A 20,966-nucleotide genomic window follows, 5' to 3' on the forward strand; every position below is an offset into this window, starting at 1 on the left:
CATCAAAGAAAGAATAACATAAACCAAGCGCTGTTGCACTCAGGAAGTTTATTCAGCAATCTGACTTTCCTTGGGGTTTATCTTGGAGGTAAGAAAAGCAATGGTCAAGTCAGGAGCTCTGCAAAAAAAAAACCCAACCAACCAACCAACCAAGCAACCAAAACTCAAATCCCTGTTAGAATCATAGAATGGTTTGGGTTGGAAGGAAACTTCAAAGGTCATCTAGTCCAACCCCCCTGCAAGGAGCAGGGACATCTTCAACCAGATCAGGTTGCTCAGAGCCTCAGAGCCTGTTAGCTCATATATACTGTGTCCCTCAAAGAGGGACAGCAAAAGGCTCAGACTTTGCCCGAAGTGCTAGAAACTGGGGGGGCAGGTGGTATTTCAAAGAATCTGGAGTAGGCATTTTAGGACTCAAACTGGACGGTGGGATGGAGTTTTCAGGACGAACTGTCACAAGGGAGGTTCTGCACCAGGGAAAAGCCGCCTGTGCACTCACTGGGAAGACAGACCGCTGCGATCGGCTCAGATTCGAGACCCCGACCATGTCACCAGAACCGAGGGACTGTTCCTCCCGAGGGCGGCCGGGCCGACAGGCCCCGCTCCCCGCCGCATCCTCCCCAGCGGCTGCCTTTCCCGGGCAGGGCGGAGGGAAACGGCCGAGCCGCACAAACACCAGCACCTTGCAGCGCGGCGGCAGGGGCTACGCTCACTCAACGCGGACACGACCAGCCCAACGGCCCCGCACGTGCGCCTTGTTTTGGTAACGGCCACCACAGAGAGGCGGGGCCGCCGGCCGCGAGCCCGCTGCGCCTGCGCGGAGAAACAGGGCCCGCCTGCTGCTGCCGGCGGCGGAGGTCGAGGCGGTTTGGGCGCGCGTGCGCGCGCAGCTGCGGCCGTTGCTGGCGGGGCTGAGCCGCCGGTGGCTCCTCCGGTTTCCTCCCTTCTCCTATATCCGCCCGCCCGGTTCTGCCGGGCTGCTTAGCCTCTGCCGGTCAGCGCTGTCCCTGGGCAGGGGAGGAGAAGGAAGGGGGCTCGCCGCTCCCGAAATGTCGCAGACGGCCATGTCCGAGACCTACGGTAGGAGCCGGGGGCGGGGCGGGGCGGGGGGGACCCTCCTCTTCCTCCTCCCCTCCGGGGAAGCGGGCCCGGGCGCTCATCTGCTGAGGAGTGGGGAGGTGGTGGCGGAGCCGATGTGGGGTGAGGAGGGGCCGTGGCGGCTTTCTGGGCTTTTTGGGGTTGGGGGTCTCCCCTCGGGTGGTGCGCTGGCCTGGTCTTTTGGTCCCAGCGCCCTGCCCCTGCCTCCGCCTTTGTGGGGCGGGCTGGCACAACTGTGGGCGTTCAAAGTTATTTTACGCGTTGTAGAGATATTGACTTGTAATATAAGTGAAATCTGGGCAAGGGAACTCAATTAGACGCTATGTACTGGTTATGGTTAAGCGAATTCAGGAGAAAAGTTGCAGTGTCTGTCCTCTGGGAGAAGCTGTGCGTTTCTTCAGTGGGAGATTGTGTTCTTTGAGAGCCAAGGTAGGATTTAAATCCTGTTGTCTGAGATGTGCCAAGCATCAGAAAGAACTGACTGGGAGAGTGAGTGAGGAAAAAGGATCAGTGAATATGTTTGTACCTCCCTATATTAGCATGAATGGCTAACTACTACTAGTAGAAAAACATCCGAAGGAGTAAGGCAGTGTCCTGGCACTGGCAGGGTGTGTCAGTGCCTTGCAGGGAAGCATCAAAGAGCAGTGAGCAGCTGAAAAGGTAAGCAGAGCTAGTCTTGCTGGTTAGGCGCAGGAGATGGGAAGTGACTGAATAGCATTCGTTTATCTTCTTTATAGCTTTGCTTGAAACAATTCTGTTTGCTTGAACCAATTTGCTTTTTCTCCCCTTTCCATAACATATAGTTCTGTAATATTTTGCAGTATAAAAATACTGTCCTACCTGTAAACATTTTCAAAGTCCATATGACAGATTGTAAGGTTAGAATTGAATACTGTGATAAACCCTTGTCATTTTCTAGCTTTGTCTGTTGCAACATCTTATCTTCAGTAGCTGTTCACACTTTAGAGCTGGACTTGCATTGTTTTGAAAATGAGGAATAGTTTGGATAATTTCAGCAAAATTGGACACAAAGGCTCTGCTAACTGTGACAGCCATCAGGAATTCTTATGAGTAGGCTAACTTACATGATCGTTTCTGCTATGTGAATCAGTGTATTTTCAATACCCTGGTCATCAGCGCTTAAGATGCTTTGTCTCACTGGTCACTGTTTCAGTGTACAGCAAATGCATGGAATTAAGGGGCAAAATGAGGCAAGAGTGTGAGGCAGCCCTTGAAGTGCAAACATTAGGATATCAAGGCCCTGCTTATCTTCTCCATACTTTCTTGAAACATGTGAAACTTATATGTAGAAACCAGAGAGGTGTGCTCTGTTGATTCAGAGGAGGTTTTGAACTAATTCTTCCTACTCTGAACACTTGTGATTACGAACTGGGACCACTTTGCCTCCGCTTGTAGGGGGATAGGTGATCTCTAAGCAAATGAGTGGGTAGACAACCAGAGATGACAAAGAGAATTTCAGCAGTGCTCCTCTTTTGATGCTATAATAGCAAGCAAGCTGAATGGGTGATTATATCTTAAACAAGTACAGGTCAACATTTTTGCATTGTTCCAGTGATGCAAAATAGCAATTGTAAGCCCACTGTAGCTGTTGATACTTTACGATTGTTTTGATGTCCTAGAAGATGGGCCTTTAAAATTGAAGGTTTGCGGTTGTTGTGGTCTGTTCCTTTTATTTGTTCAGTTCTTGTTTGATATAATTCTCTTTTTGAGCTTCAATGTTTGTTCTATTCATACACAAGCTACAAAAATGCTGAGCTAGAATACTTGAGTGTATCAAAGTTTAGAGTAGGTAAAGAATAAAAACTAAGTTTCAACATAAAATTTAACAATGACTGTATGATCTCTGACCATAACAGTAACCAGTATCTAATTTTGCAGTGTCCTGTGCGCCTATGTAGCAGCCTGACTGACAGTTCAAAGTAAACATTACAAAGTGATAAAATTGTGAATCTTCTGTGCTTGATGTGCTCGCTGCCCTAACAAAAAGTGGTTTGTTTCTGACCAGCTGTTACAGTGATCATCAAGGAAGAGAAAAGTATTAGGGCAGGTGACTGACATCAATGGTCACTGTATTGCCCCAGTGCCCCTGTAGCTACTGCTCTTGTAGATGCTTATTCATGAATTGGATTTTTCTTCTTATCACCTGGATTATGACCCATCCTAATTATGTAACCTCAAGCTTTCCATCCCGTACAGATAGGCTTAGAAAAGTGGTTGGATTTGTAACATTGGAAACAAATCTCTTATTCATAGGAAAAATACTTAACTCTAGTTTTCTGAGATGCGATGGCCTCTCTGCAGATAGTTACCATGTGAAAACATATGAATGTTTTCTCCACCAGTATCTACTACTCCCAGTCTGATCACATGAGTTTATCAATGTCTGTCATTATCTTAATTTATAGTCTTTCTGTCCATTTAAAAATATTCGGTTTTGATCTAGACAATTTGATTAATCCTTTTCTCCACATCTCACACATTCCCCACCCCCAAATGATGGTCTCTGCATTTATCATCCTGGCCTTCAGTTTATTTCAAATCTGATTTTATTGCTTAGAAGGCATAGCTCTTTTGCTTGTAAGGAAGCGGATCTTCCCTCTTTCAGGCATTCATGATGCAGATTGGAATACAGCCAGGTTTATCTGTTCTACCTGTTTATCTTGTTGACTCTTATTGCTAGAGAAAAGAGTAAACAGGGAGAATAGCTCCTCTTTTCTCTCCTTTAGAGGCAGCATATGCCAGTAGGAATGCTTCAGAGCACTCTTTCCTTATGGAGACCTCTGCAAAATAGAAGATATCCAGTTACTAGAAGACTGCTAGAAGACTTTTTTTTTTTTTTTTCATGGCATGAATGAGTTTTCAAAGGGTCAGCATTAGTGAATATAAGTTTTACTCGTTGCCAAGGAGTTGGAAGAAGACTGAACTGAAATTGAGGATGTAATCTGGTCTCTTTTTTTTCCCTTCTGTATTAGCAAGCATCTAAGAAACAATTTCATTCTCATTACATTTTAAAGACTAGGCTGCAGTAGCTCAGAAGGTGTTCAGTTATTCCTTCTGCTGGAGTAAACTTCAGGTGAAGGAGAAGGCTGGATGTCTGGGGGTGGTTTCCAGATCAACCATCTGTTCTTGCCAGTACTTGAGTCAAAGCCCACAGTTGTCTCCCTTCTCCTTTCCCCTCAGCTGCCCCCTCTCCTCCCTCAACCGAACATGTAGTTTAGCTGCTGATATATCTTCAGGGTGGAGCCACACCTTTTAATCCTTTAATCCTTTTCACCGATGGTAGAAAATGTTTTGTTCCCTGTACCCCCAGCCAGTTTGGAATCAGATGATGCATGTAGCTCACAGAGGGGAGTAAGTTGATTCTTTATATTGCCTTATTTCTTTAAACAGCCGTGCAGTGCTATCTTTATACTTTCTGTAGTGCATGTCTTGTGACTCTTTCATTTTGGCACAGAGTTCAGTTTCCTTACTAAATCTTTTCTGTATAATGATGATCTTATTTACTGGCAAAGTACTTGAATTTTTCTGGACCTTTTCAGTAGCCAGCTTGGTAGCAAGCATTTGTAACATCTGAATGACATTGCTTTTCAACTTTTCCATGAAGGAGGAGCAACGGAATTCAAAAGAAAAACTTCCCTAGGGTGACAGCCTTGGCAGCTAACTGGAATGTTTGAGCTCAGAGCTGCTTTGTCAATTGCGAAAGCAAAAAAAAAAAAAAAAAAAAAAAAAGACTTAACTCCTCTGGGAAGAGCAAACCAAAAATAAAAACTAGAGCAATTAAGCAGTAGTTCAAACACTGGTGAAATTGCAAAGAATGAATAAAAGTTTTTCCCAACTGTGAGTACACAGTGATATTGCAGTTGGGCTGAAAGAAGCTATCTGTCCAATCTCATTCAGCTTCTGTGTTTCTGAACTATGCTAATTTTTTAGATACATCTGTACAGTTCAAAGAGAAGGTATTTCATGTCCTAAATAAAACAATTTTAAAATTTATAAAAATGTAATTGATGTGGTTCCCATTATCATACAGAAGTTCCAGAATAACAAAATGAAAAATGTTCTCCCTATTCTTACTTGATATTACCTTACTCATTAATATGCTAGACCGTGAACTTAAAAACTTATTAAATATGGATACTTGTGACTTTGAGTATTGGCAAATCCCTTTTCTTGTCCTTCCTTGCAGTGATTAAACGTGCAAAGTATTCTGTATTTCCTGAAACCTGTTATCCAGTGCTTATGGATAAACTGTTAGCAAAAGACTTTTGGACTTGTTATTTTGAACAATTCACATAAAATTGGAGTTTGAACTGGTAGAAGCAGAGTTACATTTGTGAATGTAACTTGGAAGTGTCATTTACTCTACAAGTCTACATGTGTTTGGAAACATTGCTGCCACCTTTGGTGTAGGAAGGTTTTGATTTTTTTGTTATAAAACTTTGATATTTCCATTCTATGGTAGAATAAACCACACTTATCTTATTTCCATACTGTAAACAAGTGAATTGTAACTGCAGTTGCAAAATGCACCTTAGAAAACCTGTTTGCTTTCTTTGTCAGAGGGAAATATATATATATATATATATTTTTTTTTTTTTTGTCTACCAAGTAAGCAGGTATTGAATCGGTATGTAAGTGATGTATTTGTAGGAAAGATTCCCTTTTAAAGTTGTCTGGTGCAATAGATTCTTGATAAGAATTGGGAGTCTGTTATAAAGTGTGACTAGAATGTTATCAATTTAAAGATATTGATATAAAATCCCCAAATATGACTTTCAGAGCAAAATGTGAAGCACCTCAACTTAAAACACATCAGTTGTTTTAAGTGAGGAAAGGAAAAATACACTGTGTTCTGAAGCTATTTCAGCTCAGTCCCTGACAGCAACAGTGTTGTTTAAATTTCTCGCTGGCCTACAGCACGGAGCAGCGTGTTAAATTTGCTTATCAGCATGTTTTTGTGGGTTGCACGAGTATAGCTTTGTGAACTACGTGTAACAACCAAAGCTTACAATCACAGAGCAAATTAATGTAGGAATAGTTTTGTTTTTATTCTTTTCCTGGTTTAGTTTGACAGTAGCTGTTATAATACTGTCAATAATAAGTCTTCTGTGGGGGAAGAAAGGAAGGTAGGCTTGAATTTTGTAGTTCTCTTTAACAAGATGATCTGACAAACAGCACTTACTAGATACAAAAGACAAGCAATTTTAACTGGATACCAGATTTATTTTTTGAAAAAGTGCAGAGACCAGAAACAGATTATTTTAGTTGTAACTGTCTCGGAACATCTCACATTTTGAGGAACTTCCAGAAAGTGGTAAAACCAGTGAGATTACACACACCCACGGTAGTTTAAATATACAAAAAGGTACATGAGGCTGCTAACTAGTGATTTTTGGTCCATAAAGAGAGAAACTTGGCTTTCTTTCAGAGATGAGGTTTTTTTCTTAACCTAACATTTTGGGGGTATTTGATATCTACGTTTTATACTAACAGTGAAGATTTGATAGAATGAAGCATTCTCAGCTTCAGCATGTTTTGCAGTTCAGATTGCATGAAGGGCCCTGCTTTACAGGAGAGAACACACAACATTTTCACAACCTGAAGCAAAATCGTTTTTGTAACTATTTTTTCATCCAGAAAGCATGAGCAGCTGGGTGGGGGCGTGAAGAATGAGAGGAGTTTGGAACAGAATGTCTTGGGCGTATAAATGGTCATATTTGTGAGCAAGAGGCAGCAATGTCTTTCTGAGACGGATAGAATACAGAATCTATATCGAGCCTGTTACAGCATTTGAAACAACAGAAATCATGCACAGGTAAAATGTGAAAAAGCAAAAATCGTTGTAAAACACTAGCTCATTTTAAATATGAATAAAATATAGAATATAAGTGAAGACAAAGGATGATGGACGTTCCCAAGACTCATAGACCTCTGTTTTGTTATTAATTTTTCAACAGTGGGAGTTACCTTACCATGTGAGAAACTTGCTTTGTGCTTTTACCATTGCTAGGGGGTGTTTATGATGTACCATAAGAAATAACAATTCCTACGTGAAATGGAATGAGATTTGTATACTTGTTAAAATCATTTTGTAGAACTAAAGACTCAAATGAAGTTCTAGTAGTAATGTATGAGTGGTTTGACTTGCTTAGCATAGTTTAATTTTTTTTTTCATTCTGCCATCCCCTGGACCAATATCTATGTAACCCATTTGACAGTTCTGAACACTGTTAATGAAATTAATGTTAAGTTTTAATTTTTGTTGATATTGCAAACTTAATCCTTTTCATTGCACACTTACCTAATGTCTTCTGGAGACCTGCTATGTTTATAAGAGAAGCTGCAATAAAGTTGTGAAGATGGCTATTAAAAAAGCCGCTGCTGGTAGAAAAATAGTGAGTCTTGCACAAACTCACTAAAGGTTGCCTTGATGGCTGTATATTACGGGAAGCAATTGTAAACTTTCTGATCACGGTTTATCAGTCTGTATGAGAGTGGAAGCTTTCTTCAGTCTCTAGCCAAACTGAAAGCAGATGTGAGGAGGCAGTGTTAAAGCACTTCGTGTAACTGTTAATACAAATGAACCATAAGTCTTGAATAAACATATTACTAATGAACACTGATGTAAATGACTCATAAATAGGTAAAGTGCCAGAAGTACCTGTATCTTAATTTACTGTGTGGAGGAAATGTGAAAGCAGACATCCCAGAATAAAAATTACTGCTTGACTGTAAACTTTGTAGTTGTTCCAGCTTTACAAGTATTAAAATGAGTCATAGAATCTTTAAGGTTGGAAAAGACCTCCAAGATCGTCAACCTAACATCACCATGCCTACTAAACCATGTCCTAAAGTGCCATGTCTACATGTTCTTTGAACAGCTCCAGGGATGGTGACTCCACCACTTCCTTGGGCAGTCTGTTGCAGTGCCTGATCACTCTTTCAGTAAAGAAGTGTTTCCTGATATCCAACCTAAACCTCCCCTGCTGTAACTTGAGGCAACTTCCTCCTGTCCTATCACAAGTTATTTGGGAGAAGCAGTTAACATAAAGAAGTTCAAATTAATGTGAATAAAAGTTAAAAGTACAAGAACATACAGATTTCAAGAAATCACATCATTATATATGGCATTTGTACTGACTATAGCTAATAGCTTACGTACCCTTAAAACAGGTTGCTAGAATACAAGCAAACCATATACCTGTAATTCAGCCTATTCCAACTGAGTTCAAATTCGGCCGTTTCCATCTCTTCTTGTTGTTCTTGTATCTCCATAAACAAATAACATTTCTAGCTCTTACTTTGTAACATCACTGTTGAGTACACTGGGTTATTCTTCAGTTCTGTTGTTATTTTGCTAATTTTGTCATCTGTTCCCTTCTCTTTGAAATAACAGCTACTAGGGAGTAGCTGGCTGGTATACCTGGTCTTGTGACGAAAATGTGAGTGCGTATTAAAACTTAGCAATTTTTTGTCTTTCAATCTTCAGATTTCCTTTTTAAGTTCTTGGTCATAGGGAATGCTGGAACTGGAAAATCCTGTTTACTGCACCAATTTATTGAAAAGAAATGTAAGTATATGTAAGCACAGTAAGAGTTCTCCATTGCTTTGTACCACAGATGAAGGCTCTGCCTACATGAGTATCTATTCTTTGTATGGAAGTTGCTGTTATTCTTATTTCTATAGATGAAGACTTTGAGAATTATCTTCAGAACCATACTGTAAGTCTTTATTGCTCACTGTTTGCCTCTAATCGAAAGCCTGATCTTGAGCAGTATTCTCTATTACTCTTAAATAGATATAACAGAATGTTGATGAAAACACAGACTTACTTTTTATAAGTATTATATCTTGCAGCTATAAGCTTCCCTAGATATATAGAGAGACTTGGATCTTTTAGAAAAAATACTGAGCAGATGAAAGAAAAGTTGAATTGCTTGAGTAGATTTAGAAAGCCAGTTGGACAGAGCTCAAATCTCCCAACATCTAGTCTCTTTCTAAGTAAATACATACTCCATATTATTTGTGAAGGACTGCATTCTATGATAAATACTGATAGAGACTCCATTGTAGGTGTTATTTGGAGATGAATAGATGACGTAAAAGAAATTTCCTGTTGGATAGTACATTTGACATTGTGGTTAAACAAAAATAACAGGTGTTTCGAAGCCTTTGTAAATCTAAGGTGACTTATCTTTCTCAAGTGGAAGGTAATTCACTTTATCTCTTGAGGAGTAGCTCTAGGATAATAATGTGTATTCTCTAAGGAACATGGCATGATTCTGTGACTGAACTTGAACCGTGACCTTGCTTCTGGTAAGGGCAGGTGTGTATTGGTGAGAATCTGTGATATCAACAGAGTACATAGAGCAAGTGTACACAACAGTGTACGTAAGCAAGTTAACTTTGGGCTTTAAAGAAGAAGTTCTTGCTTATTCATGGACAAGACTCTGTATTTTTGTGTTCTGCTTTTTCGTGAATATTACTTTTAAATTGCATCAAAGTATTAGAAAACACAGTTGGAAAATGTACTAAAGTTATCTTGCCGTTTATTAATGTGATCTGGGAATGGTTTGATTAAGGCAGGGCTTTCTAGCAGTAATTTTGAATTTAATAAACTGTTCAAAAATTATAAGAATGTTTCTGCATGGTGGCAGTAGAACTTGAGTGGCACTAAATTTGATGGTTTAGCAAGTAGTTTGTAATTTGAACGCTGAGAAGTATTGATTATATCTATATTGGATTATGTAAAAACTTAATTATTTACTCCATTCTCAAAATAAGTCTGTTTTTCTTTTCTGTAGTCAAAGATGATTCAAATCATACTATAGGAGTGGAATTTGGTTCAAAGATCATAAATGTTGGTGGCAAATATGTAAAATTGCAGATATGGGATACAGCAGGACAAGAAAGATTCAGGTACCCTTTTAAATCATTTTAAGTGTTTGTTATTAAATTGTTGCTGTGGATGTTGAATATTATTTATCTCTGCTTATAAGTAAGCATAGTTTCTTTGTCAGTGGAATTGTTTGCTTTCATATTGTTTACTAGGCCAGATCTTCTAACTTGGACCTAGCGACACAGATCCTTTGATTTCAGCAAAGCAAAGCTGCCTTGCAGAATCTGAGGTTATGCCCTTTGTTTCGTTGGGTATTTTCTATAATGGTTAAGGTATATGAGTAGAATGTGTGGCTAAAAGTTTGTTCACTAGCCAAGCTCAGAATAGTTTTTTAACTAACTGCATGTACGTAACTGTGTTTAGAAGATATTTAGAAGACCTTCTGTTGATTCGAATAAGTAAATGCCAGGAAGTTGTAACCTGTTCAAAGTCTGCATGAGAACAATTTCATAGTATACTTTTATTTTATTAGAAGGAAAAAAATCAGTTGTCAAGTTCACTTGGCTAAATGCACCTCTAGAAAGACTTAGATATCTTAAATTTCTTAAAGAAAAAGCAATATATTTGTCAGCTTAGAACCACCAATGTACTTTTAATGTGATATTTTGACTGCGTCATACATCTGAGGCATAGATCAAATTCAATATTAAGATCTACTACATTCCTGAGTACATTTACCATCAAATAGGACATCAGTTTTTTATGTTTTTGGGGGGTGAGGGGTGTGTGGGAGGTTTTCTTTGGTTTGAGGGGTGGGGGAGCAGTGGTTTACAAAGGTCAGTATGGTGGTAGAAGTCTGAGTCATGGACAGCAATCCAGGTAAATGTCCTCTTATTAGACAAGTCCTTGGATACATCTGTGACTCAGTAAAGCTGCGCAGTGCTACATACTCTCCATGAATGAGATCTCTTCAGTGTGTTGACCAAATGTACTGGGATTCTGAGGAGCTTGGAGGCCCTGTACTTTCAGAGGCTTGTGCAAATTCTGCTCTTTAAAGTTCAAAGTGTTCACAGAATTGCAGATCCCTTTGTTCTTGTTGCTTCTTATAATCGATGTAATTACTTTCTTTTTAAGGCTGATCACACCTCTGTGTACTTAGCAGATTTTTTTCTTCTTCCTCTACCTTTTGAAGGATATTTTATTTTGCTTTCCTTGCCTCCTTCTCTTCAACTTAAGGAATCCTGAATTGTTCAGTTACAGCACCTTTGCTCATTCTCTCCTCACTGCTGGGAGTTCAAACATAAGTTAATTATGCTGTTTTCATGTCACAGATACCACCACCAGCTCCCAGTTCTGGCAGGCAATACAGTATGATGGTATGTGTAGCTTCAGCAGCACACACGTCATAATGGAGTTTGAGAATCCCTATACAGCTATATTTAGTGAAAGTGCTTCATCAGAAGTCTGGCTGTAAATAGTCTGCTGCTGCACAGCTGATAACGTTGGCTAAAACACACATTTTATTTTAAATATGTAAATAAGAATTCTGTGTCATAACATAGATTGCATTATATTAACCTAGATTTAAAACAATGAAGATATTACAGAAGTGTATATCTATAACTCTATTTCAGGTCTGTAACAAGGAGTTACTATAGAGGAGCCGCAGGGGCTTTGCTTGTCTATGATATAACCAGGTAAGAAAACTAGCAACTCTTTTGCTTATAGACTACCAGATATGATTAACGCATAATGATTCACTCCCAAGTACCTAATCCTCTAACAGAGAATGGGCAGGAAGAAAAGAAAATTAAGTATGAAAAGTACTTCTGGTTTCATGTGTATTTAAGGTTTGGAAGTTGCTTACATGAGATATTGTGAATGTAATAAATATAAACAGTCTCAAATGATTACACAAGAATTGGCCCACCAGTAGCTGTTCTAGTCGTGGTGGACTACATGCAACCACTGGCTCGGGAAGCCTTCCAGCAGAAATTAAGAGCAGACACCCCTATTTATGGAAAGTGCTTATCAGTGTGCTGGTATAACAGGTCATTCTGGAGGAGTTAGCTCTGCCTACACATTCCTTAACTGTAGCTCAAAATTCTGTTCATCTCTACATCTTCTAATACTTTAGTATTACAGGCAGCCAGTAGAATACCGTACTGTTACACATTTCCTCCTTTTTTTCCTCGTGACCATTACCTTGTCAGATAAGTTTTGTGCTGATTAATGATGATTTGCTAGATCTGTTAGGTTTTTTCCAGTGAGTGAACTGCTCTCCTCTGAGCAGTCTTTGAAATCTGTGGTTTGTGCTTAAGGTCTGTTGGACTCACCTGTCAGTCTTACTGCCTGAAGGCTTTATCTCTGACCATCACTGCAATGACTAGTGGTGTGTCCAGGGTAACTGCCTCTGATATTAGTGGTCTTGACACAAATGTGAAAGTGCAGGCATGCAGTTCTCCACAAGTGGAGTAAATTTTTACAGTTCCACCTGAAAATTAACAGTTGAATTCCATATTAAACAATAACTCATTCTGTTATCCCAAAATTTCATGCACAAAAGGCTGAAACTAGATTAGTGCTTAAGATTCTAGCTTTTCACATTAACAGGGAATAATTGTTTATATTTATTTATATATTGTGGTTGATTTAATTTTGCTTTTGAAAACTTTAGACTTTTAAATAGTTTCGTGAAGGAACTTGTTACTGTTCCCAGTTCATAGCTGGCATATTGAGATGTATAGATGACTTGCCTGACTAGCAGCAACTTTGTGGTTTGCATTCTGGCAAAAAAGATTTGCCTTTTGAGTTTTAGTTCAGTGATCCGTTCACTAGAAATGAGTGTGTTCTAATAAAGGATGTGATTTTCTAAATAGCCGGGAAACCTACAATGCACTTACTAATTGGTTGACGGATGCAAGAATGTTAGCAAGTCAAAATATTGTGATAATACTGTGTGGAAACAAAAAGGATCTTGATGCAGATCGTGAAGTTACTTTCTTAGAAGCATCTCGGTTTGCACAAGAAAATGGTAAGTAGTACAAAATCTTCATGTAGCATTCAAAGATGCTTAAATTTTTATATTTTTTTTTTCCTGCAGTTAGGGAGTACTTTCCCCACTGTACCTTGTCAAGTCTCTACAGAAAAGAGAGTTCTGTCTGTACATGAGGTATAGAGAGAGGACAGTGCAGTGAGAACTGCATGTACTATTTAAGTCTCATTACCAGTGATTTTTTCCAGTCACAGCTGCTACTTAAAGAATACCTTTGATGTGGAGATATATTCCATAGGGAATGTAATGCAACTTTAGATATTACCTTGCCTCCAAAGGGCTGAGGAGAAAATGAAGAGCATGATTTCCTAGTCTTCAGCATCTTATAGATTCTGTAGATTATAGAAGGGATGAGATATGCTGCAGTAGGAAGTAACAAGTTTTACTCATGGGAGTAAACTCATGGAGTTCAGTGCACGGCGTGGATCCAGAGGACTATTACCTTAGTATTCAGAACTTCCAGTGCTTGAGGGCACGTTTCTGTGGCAGATAAAGCCAGTCTCAGTCTGAGCTTCTGTGCAGCAGTCCTGCCACCAGTAAAATCTGGTTTTGCTTTTATAAATCACTTATACATAATCTTTTTTACCAACTGTGTCTGGCTGTCCTTTCGCATATAACTTGCTATTAATGGGAAACTATATGGAGTTCTTTGGTTTCAAGTGCTGTTTTGCATGCACAGCCCAAGTTATATCTTCAGATTGCGACTTTCTAGGCTTAATGTATAAATTTCAGAGGAAGTTTTTTGGTTTTTTTAGGAGTTTTGCCAGCAAAAGATAATTTTTCTGGACCATACTATTTGATGATAGTTCTCCTTAAGTTTAAGAAAACTTTTATTGTTCCTAGCTTTCATGCTTTGAATTACTATATCAGATATTCCAGACTTGTTTTGAGATTGTTTTTTCTGGTGTCGAATGCAGAGTTGATGTTCTTGGAAACAAGTGCATTAACAGGAGAAAATGTTGAAGAGGCCTTTGTACAGTGTGCAAGAAAAATACTCAATAAAATTGAATCAGGTAAATTGAGTTTTATATTCTTGTAATGTTGTCTGGGTTTTTTTTTTTCCTGAAAACTAAGAGTACACATGGAAACCGCTGTTCAGAGTTCTCTAATAGAATTAACCCATTGTGGAGGAATAACCCATGTGGTTTATAGCTGCTTCCTATATACTTCAATAGGAATGAACTTTAAGTCAGATCTGTGTATCTAAAAGGAGTGGTGCTGTGAATTATGGATGTTTTTACACAGCACTTAATATAATAGTCAGCTCTGAGTGTAGTTGTGTTCTGTAGGGTGCTATAGCCCTACAAACATCAAGCTTGATGCTAGATGTTTTTAGCAATGCAGAGTAAAAACCTAGTATCAGGGCAGACATAACTTTTAATTCTTTCTTGTATGTAGCAAGAAATACACTCAAGAATTTTAACAATAATATAGAAAATTTCAGGGATGTTTCCTAGCAGCTATTTTTCTCTGAAGTTGACCTTCCTGCCTCTTGGTTAAAACCACTTTTACTTTTGTAGATCTAGAAATGTCCTGGAGGCTTTTCAGCACGAGTGGACTGATTTCTATCAGAGACAGGTTTAAGTGTTAGGTGTCATTACAGCTAATTTGCATTCCATTTTTTCTCTCTCATCTTCTAGTTTTTTTAATATCATCAAAGTTTTAGGTATTGGCCATATTGAAAAGTCTGTCTTAGACTCTAGTTACACATTTTGATTGCCAAACACAAGTTTTTAGATGAAAAGAATATGATATTTTCATAGGAATTCCCTGATTACTGCATCAAATCAATGCCAAACAGCAGCTTTTGTTTTAAACAAACAAACAAAACCCAAAACCAAAGTGTAACTATTTTCTCATGATACTGTAGTTCCATGACTGATTTGAAGAGGCATTACCACAAGAGAAGTAAGTCCTGTTTTCTGTGAGCTGCTGCTGTTTTCTTTGTGCCAGCATACATGCATTGAATCATGGAAAGATGGAGACTGGAAAGAACCTATGGAGGTCTCTTAAAGCATGTTGAGGTTCAAAGTGAGAGCGAGTAGCCCAGGACTTGTCAAGGCACAGTCTGAGATGCTCCAGGAAGAGAGTCCCAGTGCTACCCAATTGCTACCATTTACCTAGTCAGTCCCCAGCCTGTAGCAGTGTTTGGGTTTGTTCCATCACAGGTGCAGAGCTCTGCATGTGCAGCTGCTGAATTTCATGAGGTTCATGCTGGCCTGTTCCTCTAGATCAGCAAAGGTCTTTTCTGAATGGCAGCCCTACCCTTGAGCTATCAGCTGGTCTCCTAACTGTAGTATCATCTGCATGACTTACAAAGGGCTCATGTGTGCAATGAACCTGAATAAGTGGTCTGAATTATTCAAAGGGATTCTTTGGGTTGGATTTTTTTTTTTAGACTAAATGTTTCTAATCTTACCATACAGCTGTAAGAACATTTTTGAAGGCACATGGTATGGAGTAGGCAGAAATGGATACCAGAGGTAGAGGAGGCTGAGATCATTTCCTCTAGGGGCAGTGCTTTATGGAATCCTACTGTCAGATTGATCCATTTTTGTTTGGCTTGGTATCTGCAGTACTACTTTCTTTGCATATCAGTCTCTGAAAGGAGGAATTTTTAACAGTGTTTGCAGAAAACATTTGGGACATTTCCTTTGTTAGAAGCAGTTAGTGCAAATACATTTTTCATTGCAACCTAACTTGAAAACAAACTGCTTTGTCATTATGATTAAGGGCATGAGGTTGAAATTACAGGGGAAAATGATACAGGTTTGGAATTGCCTAAAAGTAAACAGAATTGCAATAATAGATCTCTCCATAACTAGAGCAGAATATCATTATGCATTTTTAATCTAATGTTGTCAGTTAAATTGAAATGTATTATTTGCAAGTGATCCATCTTCTTATGAGCATTTTGTTTCTCATCAGGAGAACTGGATCCGGAAAGAATGGGCTCAGGTATTCAGTATGGAGATGCTGCCTTGAGACAGCTGAGATCACCACGTAGAGCACAAGCACAAAGTGCTCAAGAATGTGGGTGTTAAAGAAACAAAACACAAAATCCCCAATACTTACTTTAGATACAGAAGGTAAGGTTACAAAAATCTCAGGGTGTTGGGTAAATTACCATATTTCATAAATATGCTGTATTGAGTGCTTTGCTTTTTCACAGCCTGTAAAGTAACACAGAATCTAGGGCAATAATGTACAGTAGAAATCATTCTTTTTTTGTACTTTGATTTTTCTTCTACCATCTGCCCACTAAAGCAAGAGTAGTGCTCTTACTGAAGTATTTCTTGATCTTTGCTTATTCTGAGTAATGCTGCGGAAAACATTTTAAAATTTTGTATTCCTAAAATGCATTATAGCCCTAATAGTTACCTAATGTAGAGAAGGTGAATAATTTCTTTTGTACTGTGGACAAATATTACTAGCAATGAGAATTCACGAAATGTGTGGTGCAGTATCTTGTCTAAAGCTGTTATATAGTCTTTTCTGAAATACTAAGTTTAAAGACTGAGATCTGAAAATTAAAGATATAATACTGGATTTTAAACTTCCACTTTTTTCTTTTCCCTACCTATGACATCCTGAAGTCGTTCTGATTCCTGTCTGCTATGAGCAGAAATGTAAACAGGAGAATAGCAGTATTTGCTGCTTAAGCAGTGTTGTCATCTGAAGTAGCTCTTTTAGGACTGTTGCAGCCTGTGGAATGGGTGTGCAGTCTTCTAGAAGTCTTCCAAAGACATTCTTCAGAGGAAGTGAGGAACAGATCTGTGCCATTAGCAGTGGTAGGGGAAGAGACATAAAAGGCAGATAACCTACTGCTAAGAACAGGCTGCTCTTTTGTATAAGAGTTGTCCTTAAGACACCTCTCAATATTCATGGATTTTACTTAACTCATTGCAGTATTTAAGTGGATGTTAGGACAGTCTTTTCTCCCTGTGTAGTTAATTATTCTGATATAATTAATCCTTATTTCTCTGAGGACAGTGCTATCAAATTAAACAAGTACTGCAGGCGTAGTTACTGCATCATTTTTTACTGTAATCATTTTTTTTATCAGTTTGAACAGTGCAAACCAGTATAAGCTTTACAGAACATGAAATAAGGCAACATACAATTCTACCTTCTCATATTTTGTTCTGTATTCTGGGAGCTTAGCTCCCCATTAAAGCTCAGAATTTTAAATAAGATAGGAATCCTTGAACTGCTTTCCTCCCTTATTTTCCTCCTATAAAATATCATCCTTCAACTAAGAGACTGCTGGAAAAGGGCAGTAATTTAGTCCAGCTTTGCTACGACACTACAGGAGTGAATATTTATTGATCTTACTTCAAGAGCTGAGTTTTCAGATTGATCAGATGTAGATAATTGATGGAGTTCTTGTGTATTTTACAGCTGTCCTTGCAAATGGTTTGAAGAAACAGAAAAGCTTGAAGGCTGTGCAGTTCTTAAAAAGATCTTTCCTCTATCTACAAACAGAGCAGACCACTGCTGACAGAAAGGTGTAGTGTGTGGCGTGGGGCAGGAATGTTCACAGGACACAAAAGTCTGCAAAGCAAACTTGGTAATTCAGTGGACAATATTAAGACTCATAGCTGTATGTGAACATTCTCCTTTACCTGTTTTTGTTCTTTCACCTCTAGTTTAAAGCATTGCTATATACTGTAAATAATGTAACAGTAAACTTACAAAGCATGGTATACTTATGTATGCTGATAGAATGTTGCACTACAAGCAGTTTAATATTTTATTTTTTTATCATATAAACAAATTAACTGAGATAGGCTTTGTCATGTATGTTTGTTGCACAATAGTTTTATATTTATGATCTGACTTATAAAACCACTGGCACTGTCAGTCAGGGGTTGTTTTATTTTTTCCTACTTAGTTTGCCATGTTCTAACAACCTGTTAACATGACTGATTCTCAACATATGTTTAGGATCCATACTTACGTTTACTGCTGTGTCAAGTTGGAAAAATATTTTTTACTGACATTCACATACCCTATTTATCACAGTTTTAAAAACTTCTGAATCTCTTTTATCAAACTTCTGAAGTTTATAAAAATACTTTTAAGTGTCTCAAATGGCTGTTGACTGACTTGGATCTTTTTGTCTTGGTCCTGATGTTTTGCATAGCACTGACATAATGAAGGAGGAATATATATGTGAACAGAACTGTGCATCTTCTGTGCGTGTTGTAGTTCTAGGGAGGGACATGGGTTTATGGAGAATTGCCACAGTAGTTCTCCTGACCTCATATCACAAACAGAGTGCAGTCAGCTGTGGAAATGGGATCTCTGAAGCATACCTGGTGAGGTACAAACTGATCCCGGATTGGTGGTGCTAAAGTATCCAGAATGTATGACATTTAAGATACTACTTTATTTTTCTTAAACATTCATGAAGTACAATTAAGAACTTGAATTTTAAAATTAGACTTTAAAATTAGGAACTTCCAGTCTGTCTTGCTGGAGCTCTACCTTTGAACTTCATGTGAGTGCACTGTATGTAATGCTGTCCATGTTGCCCCCAGGAGACTCATGGGATGGAAGGAAAAAAACAACTATACTATGTAGTTCTTTCTTCCTGTGAAACTTGTCAAGGGGAATTTCAGCTGTGGTAGTGATTTTTTTTTTTTTTTTTCCCCTATGTTAAATCGCATAATTTAGACTTTTTTTTCCTGCCTTCTTTTTATTGTGGGGAAGGGGCATGGGGCAAGAGATTAGGAATCAGTCAACTGGAGACAGAAGCGGAAGAGACTTGCAGAGGGTCCAAGAGGGAGGATGAAACTAGAAGTATTGCTATCATTTTTACAGTGCTATGACAACTGATCAGGTGAGAGACCTGTGGCTTTTGTTTTGCCCAGTAAGGAGCTGCAGAACTAAGCTAGTGGTTCTGGAGGCCACTGAATTCAACCAGTTCAGGGGGACAATCTCACTTGCCCTGATGGAAAATAACTAGTGACATTTTTACTTAGTTATTTGCATAACTTGGAAGTGCAAATTAACAAATAATTAATTTGATCTGAACCCAGTATTGAAATGCCAAGGTCAAACATGCTTTATTATTTCCTAGATATGAATCTTTGCTATTTAGGGGTTACTTGTCAAATGCATGTTTAAAAACTAAACCAGAAAACTGAACTGAAGCTGTAATTCAGAGGGCAGTTAAAGCACAAGAGCAAAGCAAGAATGCTGCACAGGGGAATACCATCTGTCATGGAATCAGAATTGTGTTTAAAACTATTCTCTTTGTCCGAATATTTTTGGTTCAAATAGATGCTTATCTGAAAGATGCACACCTTAAGTCATCTCTGAATTAAAAGGAATTAAGTAAGTTTCCTTTGTACTTAAAAAGCCTAGGTTTAGTTTTTAAAAGGCTGTTGGGTCCAAAGACTTATGTTAAATCTCTCTCCTATGTTTCTTGTTAATATTTAGGACTGGATTTGTTACATGATTGATGACAATTGTTCCCAAGGAGTATTCTCTTCCTGATAAGAGTATAAAGTATTTTTGAAGCAGCTTAATTGTGCATTTACAAGAACATCAACGAACTCCAAAGCAACTTACCTGTCTTAATCCTCACTCAATTTATTTTGGCTTCCAGTACTCAGAAACTAGAATTACTTAAAAGCAAGTCCTGGGAAGTAGATGTTGGATGTAGTTGTGTCTTCCACCAGTCCAAATGGCATATTATTAACTGGGAGGTGTTGTGTTTCTACCAGAGTTGGGGAGGGGATGGTCTTGGTTTGGAAGCTCCAAATCTGTTCTGGAATGCTGGGAAAAAACAAGACTTTAGGGAGTCTGTTCCCTCCATTACCACAATCTAATCATCAGGTTTCTTGGTACACTAACAAAAGTGAACACTGAGCCCTTACTTACCAGCTGGGACGCTGCACAAGTAAAGCTAAAGGTCTCTCTCCTGTCACTGTGAGAATGGCTGAAGGGGTGTTGGCTGTTGCTCAAAACTTCTTTCTGTTCTTACAGTAGCAGTTGAACAGAATAGAGGACTGTTGCTTTTAAACAGACATTTTAGGTGTTTGGCAGGGATTTTCTTATACTTCTTCCTGTCCTTTTTCTTTAACATACAAGACTGTCCTCTTTTGTATACTTGGTTCTTAAGATCATTTTGGTCAAGTGTCTGTGGTTAAGAAGCAGTAAGCACAGTTTTATCCTTTCTGTAACCAGCTGTCTTAAGCTGTCCCCTTCCTATCTGGAAGGAAAGAATAGTGTCACTATAATGAGTTCTAAATGTATTCTCTTACTGTATACACATTAACCAGGTTAATGTGCATGTTTTGTAGTATCACAGCTTTTTATGCTGCATATCTCACTGACATTTTAAAAAGAAAGTTTCTAAAATGGCAGCTTGTGAGAGAAGTAACTGTTGCAAGCAATAGCTTTCACCAGTGCAAGTTTACTGTTTCTCCTCTGAGGAGTTTTAGTTCTAAAAATAAGCATCATACCATTAAGCCCTGGAGTAGAGTTTAAGCTTTAGCATTATAGTTCATACAGCAAACCAAACCTAGCTCACCTAACCAGTAGGTGATAAATAAATTATGTATGGTTTTGGTGTAAAATCCTTACTTTACCAAAGTGAGAGGGCTTGGAGTTCTAAATGAAACTTAAATTAAATACTGGATACCTATATACTACAATTATTGGATATGGAGCTTTACCAGTTCAGACCTTAAAAGATTTAAATGTCTTATTAAAGCCTGTGTCTTGCCTTTTAATGAGTCTGTTTGCCTACACCGTTTCATTTAATGCTTGTATCTAGCACCAAATAAAGAATCTTCCTTGATTTTTCTAGGTGTCTGACAGTGAATTCTATGTACTTGTGCAAGATCTCTTTAATGCTTTAAAAACCTAAAGCAAGGGGAAAATACAGGATATATTTACACTTACAGGCTCTCCAAACTATTAGGCAATTCACAGTTGACC

The 20,966-nt window shown here is 38.5% G+C and overlaps 1 protein-coding gene across 1 annotated transcript; it reads left to right on the top strand.

Annotated features, from left to right (window-relative positions):
- The first annotated feature begins 865 nt into the window (after positions 1–865).
- RAB4A (RAB4A, member RAS oncogene family) lies at positions 866–20,832 on the top strand. The gene is made up of 8 exons (XM_086744000.1): positions 866–1,080; positions 8,609–8,689; positions 9,924–10,038; positions 11,593–11,655; positions 12,838–12,992; positions 13,931–14,026; positions 15,942–16,102; positions 17,415–20,832. Exons 1-7 carry the CDS (start codon positions 1,050–1,052, stop codon positions 16,055–16,057), a joined length of 657 nt encoding a protein of 218 aa, XP_086600126.1. The 5' UTR covers positions 866–1,049; the 3' UTR covers positions 16,058–16,102; positions 17,415–20,832.
- Positions 20,833–20,966: the final 134 nt, after the last annotated feature.

Source organism: Chlamydotis macqueenii, chromosome 3 (assembly GCF_036417535.1).
Source record: "Chlamydotis macqueenii isolate bChlMac1 chromosome 3, bChlMac1.mat, whole genome shotgun sequence".
Taxonomy (NCBI): Eukaryota; Metazoa; Chordata; class Aves; order Otidiformes; family Otididae; genus Chlamydotis; species Chlamydotis macqueenii.